Here is a 14,809-nt window from a genome sequence, read left to right on the forward strand (position 1 = left end):
TGGCACAGAAATTAACCTTGAAATGCTGTAAAGTTGGAGAAGCCAAAATCGAAATGAACATCAAGACATCTGTATAATTCTGGGCCAGGGACTTTATTGAAACAGAAGTTATTCACCATGGAGTCTGGTGAAAATAAACTCTCGTATTACAAATCTTTCCATACCAAACCCTACATTTCTCATAAATCTGCAAAAACCATAACATGGCCTTAAGGTTCAATGACTTAATCTATCAATCAGTGGTTTAATAGAACCTGTTTTTCCACTGATCTCCATACTGAATTCCCTGAATTCTGTCATAGCAGGGGTGAAAATGCTTCAATGTAATAGATGTCCTTCTAAGGGCATGGAGGTGAGAAGTTTGCCATTATGATTCTGAGCTCTTACAATTCCTACCAGCTAGTTACAGAGCAGTCATCAGCAGAAATCTTTGAGTAGACTCCCTTTCTACCTTCATGGTTGATTAATAATGATGGTAATGATGGATTGAATTTAAAGGAACAAATTAAATTGGTTACAACATTTGTGTTTTAAACGTGGATCACTGTCATTTATGAATCAGCTATATTTCAATTTGTATCTTTGCATAAATTGACTTCCTTCCTGCAAATATTGCAATGCAAATGGGAAATCTCACAAAACATCTTGCATTAAAAAAATCTGCATTTATCCTCTAAAGACAGCAGTAAGATTTTGACAAAAACTTAATAAAATGAGATTGCAAAGCTTGGCTTTAATTCAACAAAATAGGGAATCAGGGTACACCCAAATATTCTGAAATGTGGAATGTTCCTTGTCCCAGTCCTACTCAGCCACTGCCCACAACTTTTTATCCACTACATTGAACATGTCAATGGTGTTTCTTCTGCTCTTATCTGGAATTGGGAAAAAAATCCATCCTTCAATTTCCATCCATCTGTCACCTTTACCTGGTTCATGCCTGACTCTTACATTCCTCAACTTCATTCTTAACATTTCTGGGATAAATAATCCATCAACAGCCATCAGAAAGTCAGCACTCCTCAAATTACATTGACTATATTTCTTCACACTCTGCATCCTGTAAGGACTCCATTCCACATTCCCAGTTTCTCTGACTCTATTGCATCTGTTCTGAAGGTGCCACCTTTCACAGGGGTGCTTACAATATGCTCCCTTTTTACTGCAATCAAGCATTCCCCCGTAGTGGTCAACAGGACCCTCAGCTATATCCAAACCATTTCCAGCACATCTGCCCTCACTTCTGTCCCTCCCTCCAAGAAGAGAAATTGAGTGCCCCTTGTCCTCACTTTCCACTGCACCAAAATCCATATTCAAAGGATTATCTTCTGCTATTTCCACTGCTTCCTTCAGGAAAGCCAAACACACCTTCCTCCCTTCCCACTGTCAGCATGCATCAGAGACCATGCCCTCTGTGACACCCTGCTTCACTCCTCCATCATTGCTAACACTTCCTCATGACACCTTCCCATACAATTGGATAAAGTTTACCACTTACCCTTTCATCTCCCCCTTACTGTCCAAAGCCCCAACACAGCTTCCAGATGAAGCGGCAATGTAGTTGTACTTCTTTCAATCTTGGAGAAAGTAAGGACTGCAGATGCTGGAGATCAGTCGAAGAGAGTGGCGCTGGAAATGCACAGCAGGTCAGGCAGCATCCGAGGAGCAGGAGAATTGATATTTCAAGCATCAGCTCTTCATCATGAAGATGAAGAGTTTATGCTCGAAATGTCGATTCTCCTGCTCCCCAGATGCTACCTGACCAACTGTGCTTTTCCAGCACCACACTCTTTGACTTCTTTCAATCTAGTCTACTGTACTTGTTTTTACATTGGCAAGACCAAATACCACTTTGTGGAACACTTCCACTCTGTGCTGAAGAATTACCTCAAATTTAAACTGCCATTTTAATATTCCACCTTTCTCCACTGGAAACATTTTTGTCCTAGGCCTGCTACAGTGTTACAGTAAAGCTCAGCTTTAGCTGGATGAACAGCACTTAATTTTCTGTTTAGGCACTTTGCAGCCTTCATAACTCAATATTGAGTTAACAACCTCACAACATACCCTCCATATTGATTAGAAGCTCACCCTGGTCTTGCTTGTGCTCTAAGCTGTGCTGACCTATTTTTTCCAATTGTAGCCTCTTAAGAACATATAGTCAACATCTCAATCCCTCCTTTACCACCATTTGCACACCCTTTGTATTTTGCTCTGGGTACCTTCACCATCTGTTCAACTCACTCCTCCTCCACTTCTGCAACAGTATAAGTGCCACCATTATCCAGCCCCCTTCCATTTCCTAAGAAGACAGAAACGTTGATCCAATTTTAAAAACAGAATAAAGATCTGCAGATGCTAGAAATCATAAACACAAACAGAAATTGCTGGAAAAACTCGCTAAGTCTGGCAGCATCTGTGCAGAGACGAACAGAGTTAAATTTTGACCCTTCTTCATTCAGAACCCAATTTCTCTCGCAGCAGATGCTGCCGAGCTTCTCCAGCATTTTCTGATTTCATCCCAATCAGTCTGTATATTTTCCCAAATGCCCGGCATCACGGTTGATTTTGAATGCTTATAAATGTGTATTTATTCCAGATGCTCAATGCGAAATGGAACATGCGTGTACGTTGTTCGGGCGACCGTGGTGGTCTTTCGAACCTCCAAAACACAATGTAATACCCCTGTTCTATCGAAGGCAAATCGAAAGAATGGATTTCTTGAGACCAATGATGGCCAAGTCATATTTGTTTCTGGCGCTGGTTTCTGTAGCCCAATAGTTGGCGTAAATGTAGTTTGTGATTACGATTTGCACAATATCGGTGTAGGATGTCGGAACCCTGTTCATTCATTAAAACCAGTGACTGTCCGTGGAGCGGGCACAATAATGACGCCGCTCCCAGCATGAAAGGCAGATTAACATTGCTGTTTGTGTGCGATTGCTGAGCAGGCAGAGACTGCCTGGGTGCTGTTGGCTAATGTAGTAATGGCACAGCACTCTGTTGCTCAGCCCTGGAGGACTTTCTGACGTCTTTTGCGCATTTCCTGCATCAAGGCCAACAGTGGAAGAGGGGGCGGGGGAGGGAAGGAGAGACACAGAGTCAGAGAGAGAGAGAGAGAGGGAAATCACCGCAGCCACCAACAGCAGCCTCTGCAGTTTGGCTCTCCGAGTTGCCAACAGCAGCCAACAAACAACAACAAAAAAGAAACCAGGTAGTGGGCGAGGATCCCAATTCTCTATGCCTCCTTCTCGCTCTCTCTCTCTGTGTGATTCTGCCCGGACCAACAAACCAGATCCAATGTGTTTTTGACACACACCAAGGGAGGGAGAGAGAGAGAGAGAGAGAGAAAAAAAGTCGATTTCCTGCTCGAAAATCCCTCATGCACAGTGGAGCCAGTGTGTGTGTGGATCTGATCTCGGTGAAAGGAGGAAGAGACGCGATGCGGACCGCTAGATGAGGAGCGAGAGAACTCGTTTATTTTTTTCATAATTGGGCTACTGCAAACAGTTCAAGGAACAATTCTTTGTGCTTTCTGCAGCTCCCGTGCCTGTCCACCCCACATCCTCCCCATTTTCCCAACCTCCTTCCAAAAGGTTTCATTGAGGAGTTGGGGGTGGAGGGGTGATTTTTAATATATATATATATATTCTTGTGTTGCTGTCCATTTTCCTGGGTCAAGTTGTGCCGCAGAGAGAAGTCCACCGACTTGGGGGTGGGGGTGTCTCGCCAGAAAGGAGGGGTGGGGGAAAGAAGACCCCACTCAGATCCACTCAGACTTTATGCCCACACAAAGCTGGCTTTCCTGTCTCTGGCTGGGTTATCTAAAGTAAAGCAACGGCAGATCGGCGAGAGGGAAGGGAGCGGCGGCACTGGGTTGTGAAGCGGGCACTCGGCGGACTGTCCTCCGTCTCTCTGTGAGTGTGAGTGTGTGTGTGTCTGTCTCCCTCCCTCCCTGCCCGCGACAGCCGGGGCGATGGTCGTCTTCAATGGCTTACTGAAGATCAAGATCACCGAGGCTGTGGATTTGAAACCCACCCCCTGGTCCCTGCGACATGCCGTGGGCTCCAGGCCCCAGTCTTTCCTGCTGGATCCTTACATCGCCCTGAACGTGGACGACTCGAGGATCGGCCAGACTTCGACCAAGCAGAAAACCAACAGCCCCGCCTGGAACGACGAGTTCGTTACCGACGTGTGCAACGGCAGGAAAATCGAGCTGGCCGTCTTCCACGATGCGCCCATCGGCTACGACGATTTCGTGGCCAACTGCACCATTCAGTTCGAGGATCTGTTACAGAATGGCAGCAGACACTTCGAAGACTGGGTAAGAGAGCCTTCTAGTGTATAAACACTTGGAATAAACAAACCATCATCCCCCCCCCCCCACCTCCAGCACCACCGCTGTACTGTTGATGTGACCGTCACGCTGACAATGCAGTGTTTGGCTTGTGTTGTGAAGTGTCACATTCCTCTCTGAACAAGGTGCATCCCCAGCCTGTCATTGACAGCAGAGTTGCAGTTTATTGAGAATCCTGTGTAGGTACAGCGGTTTGACCGCTTGTTTCCCAAACAATGATAGGTGTCGCGTCAGGAGGCGACAAGTCATATTTTGCGCCTGCTGAGTTGTTCTGTGGTGTGGTAACTGTGGAAGATTTACATTTTTCATTGCATAATACCTGCACGAAGAGCATATTGAGTCTGTGTATGTGCATGACCCTGATCTCAATTAGTTCTCATCACAAAATAACCCTTTGGTTGAACCCAAATGCACACTGAATCTGTGCTAATGTACATTGTATAGACTTCGACATGAGTGGCAGTTGAAATAATGCTTTTCTTCCGATATGATTGCAGTGAACACTGTCAGGTCACTATTATATTGGCCCCATAAAAACAACTTTTGGCTATGTGGCAGTAACTGCTTTCACGATTTTTTGATTTTCCCATTATCCTACTCGGTCCGTTGGAGGAACTCTGTGTTTATTTCGTCAGTAGTGTCTTTTGTTTCATATATATAAAGGTGTGAATGCGGGTTCCAGTTGTTGGAGGTGATAGCTTGACATACGATTGTAGTGAGCATCTTATGAGAAACAGGAGTATCACATGGGAGCTTAGACACGTTTACATTTAGGGGATGTACTCTGCTGTTTTAAAAGTTCTCCACTGTTTGTATTGTCTGCTGAAGGTTAAACATATAATGATGATATAACACCTTTGTAGGATATTTTGTAGGATAAATCTGAATGTTACTGCAAACAGTTACAGACAAGGCTAAGAATGTGCAACCTTTCAAATAAAATACTAACGCTTGGATTCTGCAAGGTACAAGGTGTGCGATTTACCGAGAAATACTGGCAGAGCAATTACTTTATATGTTATTTGTATTACAATTTTAAAGCTATTTATAAAGAATATGTTTACAGTTTTACTGCACACAACTTACAAAGGAAATCTATTCCCTCCCCCACCCTCAAGTGTCAACTTACGTAGAGGAAACCAGCATAGATCAGTGGTGACCTAGGCCCACAATGGCATATGTCATTTAACAGAGTGAATTATTCATTTTAATGTATTCTCCTTAGTATTCATTGTATATCAGGATAGAAGAAATGGTGATAATGATTTTAATACACAATGCTGCTTAAACAATATTTTTCCCTGGCAAAACCATTTGCATTCTCAAATGGATGATTATTGTGCTGACAAATACAAGTTTGTTGAAACAATCGTTCCTTCTTTATCTAAACTCAGTTATTCAAGCTATCAGATCACAGGAATATGAGCAGGCCTCTTCTGCCATTCAATTGTACTACAGCTAATCTGCATTTAAATTATCCACCATTGTTATGTATCACTTTATACCCTGAGCTAATCAAAATCTATCAACAACTCACATTTATATAGTACCTTGGACCTTTGCTTTATAAATTGGTCAAGATGCTTTACAGATTATGATAAAACAAAGTAAGACATTGAGCCACATAATGAAATATTAGGTTAGCTGGCCAAAAACTTGCTAAAGGAGGTAGAATTTAAGAAATCTCTGAAAGGAGGAAAATAAACTGGGGAGATGTAGGGAGAGAATTCTGGAGCTTACTGCCTAAGCAACTAAAAGCACAACCACCAATAATGGAGTGATTAAAATTGGAGATGTTCAAGAGGCCAGGTTAGAGGAGTACAGATCTACAAACATATAAACATATGAACTGGAAGCAGTAGTAGGCTTTTCAGCCACTTGAGCATGGTCTGCCACTCAGGAACATCATGGCTGATCCATATCAACTCCACATTCTTAGAGGTAAAAACAATGACTGCAGATGCTGGAAACCAGATTCTGGATTAGTGGTGCTGGAAGAGCACAGCAGTTCAGGCAGCATCCGAGGAGCTCCTCGGATGCTGCCTGAACTGCTGTGCTCTTCCAGCACACTAATCCAGAACTCCACATTCTTGACTATCCCTGATAACCCTTCAACCAGTTGCTTAACAAGAATCATCTACCTCTGCCTTAAAAAATATTCAAGCACTCTTTTTCCACCACTTTTTCAGAGCAAGATTCCAAAGACTCAGAATCTTCAAGAGAACAAAAGTCTAATCTCTGTTTTAAATGGGTGACTCTGAATTTTTAAGCAGTAACCCCTAGTTCTAGACTCTCCATAAGAAGAAACATTTTCTCCACATCCACCTTGTCAAGACCTTTCCAGATTTTATATGTTTCAGTCAAATCACCTCGTACTCTTCTTATCTCCAGTGGATACACATCTAACTTGTCCAACCTTTCTTCATAAGATAATGCTCTCATTCCAGTTACTGGTCTAGCAAACCTTCCCTGAACTGCTTCCAACACATTAACGTCGCTCCTTAAGTAAGCTGATCCATACTGAGCACAGTTCTCCTGATAGTCTTACCAGTACTCTGTATAACAGGTATCTTGGAGAGTTGTGTGGAGAGAAGAGATTGCAGGGTAAGGGAAACACTGTTAAGGTTTGAGGTTTTTTGGTATCCTTGATTCTGCTTGTATTTTGGGGGGATGATCTTTTTACTGAAAATACAAATCACTTCTTCAGTACATAGATATACGCTCTTTTTCCTTCAAGCAGAAAAGGCTGAGGGGAGAATCTGGTTGAGGTGTACAAAATTCTTAAGGGCATAGACAGTGGAGATAGGGAGAAACATTTCTGCTGGGAGGGGTCAATAAACAGGAGGCATAGTTTCAAGGATACACAGCAGGAGGTTTACAGGAGATTTGAGGAAATATATTTTCACCCAGAGGATTGTGTGTTTCTGGAACTCACTGTTGAAGGGATGGTACAGGCAGGAACCCTCATGACATTTAAGAAATGTTTAGATGAATACTTGAAACATCATAACATGCAAAGCTATAGGCCAAGTGCTGAAAAATGGGATTAGGATACGTGGATGTTTAATGACTGGATCTTTTTCCCTGCTGTAAGTTGAATGGATGCAGGTTATGAAAGTATGAGGTGAAGCTTTGATGTGAGAATGAAATGAACATTTTAAGGAAAACAGGAGCACTGGTTATCAGGTTGGGTGAATGTAAATTTTAAAAAAGGAACGCTGGCTTTTTAAAAAAAATTATGCTCTTTGTATTGTTTGCTCAGGGCTATACTGCGTGTATGACATCTGTTGTTGTTCTTTCGTAGCATGAATTTAAGCATAGGGTAGAAATGATTACAGATAATGCTGAGTATGTGCAACCTATTTCAAATAAAATAATAGCTCTTAAGATACCTCCTGGGGGGAAATTTTCTGTCAGCATTACGTGCAACACAATTCTGAAGCTGTTTACAAAGAATGTGTTTATAGTTTTACAGCAAGTAATGCACAAAGGAAGTATTGGAAAGCTAGGATGAGGTTTTTAAAATTAGGATATTGCTTGATTGGAACCCTGTGTAGATCAGAAGGCACAGGGATAACAAATGGGTAAGAGTTTGTCTGAGTAGGACCTGGATATCAGGGTTTTGGATGACCTTAATGTATTGTGAGTAACATTTGGATGACCGGCCAGGAGTGTGTTCAACTGGTTAAGTCTAGAAGCAGTAACCGCATAAATCAGCAGCAGATGAATTGCGATAGGGGCAAAGTTAGCTGATATTACAGAGATGAAAATAGATAGTCTTAGAGGTGGTGTGAATATGTGGTCAGAAACTCTTTGTACAATCAGATACGGCACCAAGACTTCAAACATCTTGTTTAGTTTGACTGTTTTCAGGTAGGGGGAAGACGTTGGTGGTTAGGAAACAAAAGTTTGTGGTGAGATTCTGCAAATGGAGTGAAGGTTGCAGACAGGAAAAATTCTGTGCCAAGGGAGAATGAGCAAGAAGGATCTTGACTGAAAGCCAATGGTTTTTTTTAAGAGTGCTTCTACCTATGCCTTATTAATCCGAGTCTTGAAATCTTCAATTGAATAATGTCCACAGCCTGTTGGGAGAGTTTTTGGTACTTTGCTTGAAGAGACATTTTCTGATTTTACTCCTCAGTGACCTGTTTACAATTTTAAGATCAAGACCCTGAAATTTGGTTGTGTGGAGTTGCTGCTGCTGCCTCCTATAGACTCATTGATTATGCTTCCAGCCACCTCTGCTGTTGCTGTCCTTGCTGTGAAGACAGCAATGCAGGAATGTCACGTGTGAGCTGGAAATGTCAGAAGAACCCAAAGGACTAGCCACGTTACCAGACATAAAGAACATTTCTGAACTGACAGCCAGACTACTACGACCACTAGGACTCATAACAGCACACAAACCAACAGCCACTCTCAGACAACAACTCACCAGGACAAAGGACCCAATACCCAGCATGAGCAAAACCAACGTAGTGTACAAAATCCCATGCAAGGACTGCACAAAACACTACATAAGACAAACAGGAAGACAGCTAACGATCCGTATCCATGAACACCAACTAGCCACGAAACGACATGACCAGCTATCCTTAGTAGCCACACATGCGGATGACAAGAAACATGAGTTCGACTGGGACGACACTACTATTATAGGACGAGCCAAACAGAAAACAGCCAGGGAATTCCTAGAGGCATGGCACTCATCCACAGATTCAATCAATAAGCACATCGACCTGGACCCAATATACCGGTCATCGCAGCGGACAGCTGGAACTGACAACTGGAAGCGGCAGAGACAAACCACTCTAAATGCCGGAGGAAACATCACAGAAGCGCTTCACAGGAGGGTCCCAAGCACTGAGGATGTCACCTAGACAGGGAATGAAATGTCTGCAACACAAATTCCCAGCTCGGCGAACAGAACCACAACAATGAGCACCCAAGCTACAAATCTTCTCACAAACTTTGAATGTCAGAAGAAGTCCGACACTTTTATATAAGTAGTGGGGCAGAAAATGTCCTAGATTTTTAAAAATGCCTGTAGCATTTGGGATTTGAACCTGGATCTTCTGACTCAGAGATCGGGACACTGTGTCACAAGATCTTACAAAAATTGTCCTAGATATTTTCTAATCAACCTGTTCAGACATATTACTATAACTCTCTGGAGCAGTAGGACTAAAACCTGGATCTAACTGGCTCAAAGGAAGGGATAATACCCTCTGTGCCACAACAGGTACCAGAAATGACCTACCATGATGTTTTAGTTGCTGTGATGCTAGTTTCACTGATTTTGCCCGGGCATGTGTACTGAATGTCTATGCTAATCACTCACAGTCAAACAGGTATTCAGCAGCAATCAGGGCCTCCCAAACTCTGCTTCCCGCAACTTACACTACCACCATAACGATTCTGGAAAATGCTAGTCATCAATCTGAACGTGAGGTACTTTTGAATTAGTTCTGCTTAGACAAAATTAGTGGAAGCATTGTCGACTTTCTTTTTTGGAGGTTTATTACAGAGCTGCTGATTATGCTCAGGTAGGGCCAACTCTGCATGAGGCTTGGGGATGGTGGTTGCAATGCAGCTGGCTCTGCAACATGACCAACAAATGAAGCAAAAGGCTTCAAAGAGGGAAGAATAGGGAGAAAGCAAGCTATCCATAGAAGGCCTTACCAATAATTTGTATCTCAAGAGTACCTTTTCCATCTCCCGGGTGGGGTGACTCGGGTTAAACAAGGAGATAGTAGCGCATCTATGCCACCTCCTTCAAATCTATCTGGAGCAAATCGAGGTTTGATACCACAGAATTTGAGTATTGATGAGAAAGGAAAAGTCACATTTTATTGAAACTTTTCATCTTGCACACATTCAAAAGAATGCCAATAAAGTGTAAAGCCAACATTTATACTACTTTGAGAGGAGATTACTGGTTGGTAAAGCCATTGCCACAACAAATGCACTGATTAAAGATAAGTAACAGTAAGCTGCCTTGGCTTTGTTTAAATTTTAAAATATGGACGTTGACTTTGATTGGTCGGGTCACTGTCCTGGGAAGTGAACCAATATGTAGCTGTCGTCTGGCTGAGTTGAAACAGATGCAGTGCATGTATGTGTACTTTCTGTCACAAAGAATGGAGCCCTACGCATTGATATATCCAACTTCCAGTGCGCACAGTTGTGCCACACTGTGAGCCTGATGGTCCATTCTAAATTGGTTGTCAGTATAATTCTTCACCTTTTGCTAATCTTTGAGATATATTACACTGCCAGGGTAAACTGAGGTAGACTGGGCACATTTCATGACTGAGTGTGACAGCCTTTGGAATGTGTCTGTGAGATAATGGCTGCCATGATCACATCACTGTACATTGTGCAAAGGCCCATAAGTTTGAGTAACCGCCGAAGCTCACTGTTCCGTGTTGCTACTATGCAGTGCTAACCAGAGTGGTGTTCAGAGCGAATAGGATGCTGCCATCAAGCCAAAGCTGAAATGATGTTCTGCATTTCGTACAAGTCAGCATTCTGCTTTACAAATTTCATTGTCAGAAAGATGCCAGGTATGTAGGCTTTACATCCCAAAAACTGGCAGAGCGTATCCTTTTGGGATGTAAAGGAGATATCCTTTTGGCTGTTCACCAGAAACAAGATGCTAATTGTACCGAAACAGCCCATCCATACTTGCACAAGTCACAACCCTGTGTCCAACATTTGACGTGATTTTGCAATTAGACATCATTTGCTGGAGTTTCCTCGGTGTGTGAAGAATCATATTGACGTTTAGGGTTGTCGATCAGTCTCACAGTGTGATAGACTTGCATGTACTGGAAACTAGAAATGTTCATACACAAGGCCTTGTTGTTTGCAGACAGAAAGAACATATACAGGCGCTGTGTCTGTTTCAAGTCAGCAACATAAGTGGCAGCTATTCACTGGTTCATTTCCTAGGTCAGTGACCAATCAGAGTCAACCTGTCTGGTTTAAAATTTAATCAGATCCTGACAGTTAACTATCAAACATCATTAATTGACACATTTCATCATTAATTGCTGCCTCTACCAATCAGAGTCAACTTGACAACTAATTAGCACTAACTATGCAGTTTAAATGTTGGTTTTCCCTTGAAGTGGTATCCTGTTCTGATGAATGCAAGATGAAAACCTTTTATAAAATGTAGTATTCTTTTCAGTGAGACTCAACGTGGAGTTCCACACAAGAATGCAGATGATGCTGCTAGTAGCCACAAGTAACATTGAGCTTCTCCACGTAGGCAGGTTCAGGCAACATTTCCAATATCTGCCTGTATGACATCCGTGCATCAGTGCACCTGAAGACGTTGTAGGACATCAGTATGAGGAAGCCTGGAGAGACTATTTTCTCCATCTGCAGGCAGAAGCAGCGGACTAGGCCAATAGCTTTGCCAGGTTTTAAGTCGTTCTGCTATAATGCGCATTCTGTCAATGCAAATTTGCTGTAATGCAGTTGACAAATTAGGGACGTTATTTCTACAGCACGAACTTTTAAAATGTGTGTTGCTGTAACATGATTACATCACCAACACTTTAAGCGCTGTTTCTAAAGCGTGATTTTTCTATAATGCGGGGTTGCACAAGAATGTAACCATCCCATTATAGAAGAACTGACTGTATTGGGATTCCTTATTGTGAGGGTTTCCATAAGGAAACATGCACATTGCTCTTTACACAGCTCACGTCAGTGGGAAGACATACAGAATCTGCAAAGGTTACCAGTCACTCAATGTGTATTATTATGCACCTGTATACAATATGTTACATGGGTGAATGGCAGCAATCTGGCAGTAGCTACTGTGCTTTTATTCTTGCACACTGGAAAAGATGGGTTCTAAGCTCCATGCAAAACACAGTGCTAGGTTAAACTTACCTCTTCCAAGCTCCTTGACAGTTACAAGAGGCTCTGTGATAGGCCTAGCAAGCATTTTCACCAACATTTGCATCCATATGTGACACATCTAGGTTCTCCATCCTCTCCAGCAGAACCTATCTGTGACCTTTGTGGTGAGCTGGCAAGCAAGCTGTCCTTTCCCCTGGTCTTCTTTGCAGTTTACTTGTGCCCAGTGACTCACAATGTGCAGATCCCAATTCTGCACCAACTTCTGAAGTTTGCGCAGTGCCAGTATCTGAGCTGATGGAAATGGGTGAGAGATCAAGTGACAGAGCTTCTTAGTCAGAGGTCTGATTCAACTCTCTCTGGAGGTATGGCTGGTCAGTTCGATATTTTTTGTCATCTGAATAATGCAATCAGCATAAGTAATACTGGAGTGTAAAATGGTAATTCAGTCACACCACTTCCAAAGTGTAGATTATTTCTGTCAGCAGGATGAGAAACTCGAGAGGGAAAACATAATTTCATTCTAAATGCTGTCACTGACGTTGAAACAGGTTCACTCACAGCTGGCTCAGTGGTGCGCAGCATTTTATCCTCCTCAGTCTCAGGGATTGAAGTCATGCCTATTCCCCACTGATTCGGTTTTGCTTTCTCCTATTGTGCATTATTATCACAGAATCATAGAATTGTACAGTACAGAAGAGGCCCTTTGGTCCATCAAGTCTGTATCAGTAAAAATGCACTAAATCTTCACTAATCCCAGTTTCCAGCACTCGGCCCATCCTTCTGAATGGTGTGATCCTTCAAGTGCTAATCCAAGTACCTTTTAAAGATCTTGACGTCATCTGCCTCAACTACTCTTCAAGACAGTCCATTTCAAACCCTCTGGGAAAAAGCTTTTTCTCTAAACATCATGTCTTTCATCTTAAGAGTGTTCCAACAGTGAACAGCTGCTTTTTATTCATCCTGTTCTGGCCTTGCATAATAGCACCTCAATCAGATCCCTCCTCAAACTTCTCTACTCCAAAGAAAATAACCTGACCTTGTCAAGCCTCTCTTCATAGCTAAGATGCCCCAACCCAGGCAATATTCTGGTGAATCTCCTCCGCATCTCGTCCAGTGCAATTATGTACTTCCTATTGTGCTGTGACCAGCATGCACATGGTATTCCTGCTGTGGCCTAACTAAAGTACTATCTAGCTCCAAATGGCCTCCCTGCTTTTATAATTGTTCCTCAACTGATAACGGCATTTCTTCTGAATGTCTTCCTATCTATCCTTTTAACCTGCCTGCCACCTTTAGGGATCTGTAGACAAGCACCCCAAGGTCCTCTGTTCCTCTAAGCTTTCTAATGTTCTGCCTTCAGTGATTAGTCCCTTTTCTTGTCCCTTTGTCTAAAGTGAATCACTTCACATATCAGGGTTAAATTTCATCTGGTATAGATCTACCCGTCTGACCAATATGTCTCCATTCTCTTGTAACCTAAAACATTCTTCCTCACTTGTCCAACCTTTGTGTCATCCGCAAATCTACTTATCAGCACTCCCCACCGCCCCCCCCCCAACATTGTTTATATATATCACAAAAAACAAGGGACCCAGTGTTGATCCCTGTGGTATGTCACTGGACACTGGCCTTCAGGCACACAAACAGCCTTTTACTGCCACCCTCTGTGTCCCGTCACTAAGTCAACTTTGGATCCAACTTGCCAAGTCACCCTGGATCTCATGTATTTTTACCTTCTTATAGTTTCCCATGTGGGATTTTATCGAAGACCTTCCTGAAATCCATATCAACTACATCAACTCCACTACCCGCATCAACACACTTGGTCACCTCCTTGAAAAATTCAACCAGATTTGTTTGGCATGATCTTCCTCTGATAAAGCCATGCTGACTACCTCTGATCAAACCTTGCCTCTTTAAGTGGAGATTAGTTTTCTCCTTCAGAATTTTCTCCAAAATTTCCCACTATTGAACTGAGACTCACTGGTCTGTAGTTCCCTGCTGCAACTCCACGATCCTTCTTGATGAGTGGAACCACATTAGATCTCCTACAGTCCTCTGGCAATTTCTTTGAGATGGAGAGGACAAGGGAGCAGGCAGAATGCCAATAGTTATGTTGTGCTGTGTTTGGCTGCTTCGCCTGCTGTAGCTGAATAGCTGAAGGTATATGGAGTCAGCATGAAGTGAGTGTGTGGCTGGCTGGAAGGTGTGTGTGAGAATAAAGTGAAACATCTGACTGCTAAGTATGAGTCCTGTGTACTTGGGATTGTTAATGGCTGTGTGGTGACGGCACAGTGGCTTGAAGATGTCATGTGAAGATGCATTAGAAATGCATGTGACAAAAATAAAGCAGTAGTTATAGGGGACTTTGATCTTCATTTGAACTGGACAAATTTGCATTAAGATTGTGGAGGCTGAGTTCATGGAATGGTTTCTATGTGGTAATAGGGTCTCGAGAGAAGAGCGACAAAGATGTTGCATTTAGATGGAATGTGATATAGTTAAGTCTAAAACTATAGCCTTAAAAAAAATACATTATTTATGTATGGGGAGGAGTGGCAACTTGGCTAGGAT

The 14,809-nt window shown here is 42.6% G+C and overlaps 1 protein-coding gene across 2 annotated transcripts in view; it reads left to right on the forward strand.

The window, feature by feature from the left end:
* The first annotated feature begins 3,066 nt into the window (after positions 1–3,066).
* Positions 3,067–14,809, forward strand: part of prkcea (protein kinase C, epsilon a) — a 589,489-nt gene continuing 577,746 nt past the window's right edge. The window contains exon 1 of one of the 2 annotated variants that reach the window (XM_072580649.1): positions 3,067–4,324. In XM_072580649.1, coding sequence (XP_072436750.1) covers positions 3,977–4,324 — 348 coding nt within the window. In that variant the 5' untranslated portion in view covers positions 3,067–3,976. The remainder of the gene's footprint in view (positions 4,325–14,809) is intronic. The other variant, XM_072580650.1, reaches the window with a different exon arrangement.

This window comes from Chiloscyllium punctatum, chromosome 11 (assembly GCF_047496795.1).
Source record: "Chiloscyllium punctatum isolate Juve2018m chromosome 11, sChiPun1.3, whole genome shotgun sequence".
Taxonomy (NCBI): Eukaryota; Metazoa; Chordata; class Chondrichthyes; order Orectolobiformes; family Hemiscylliidae; genus Chiloscyllium; species Chiloscyllium punctatum.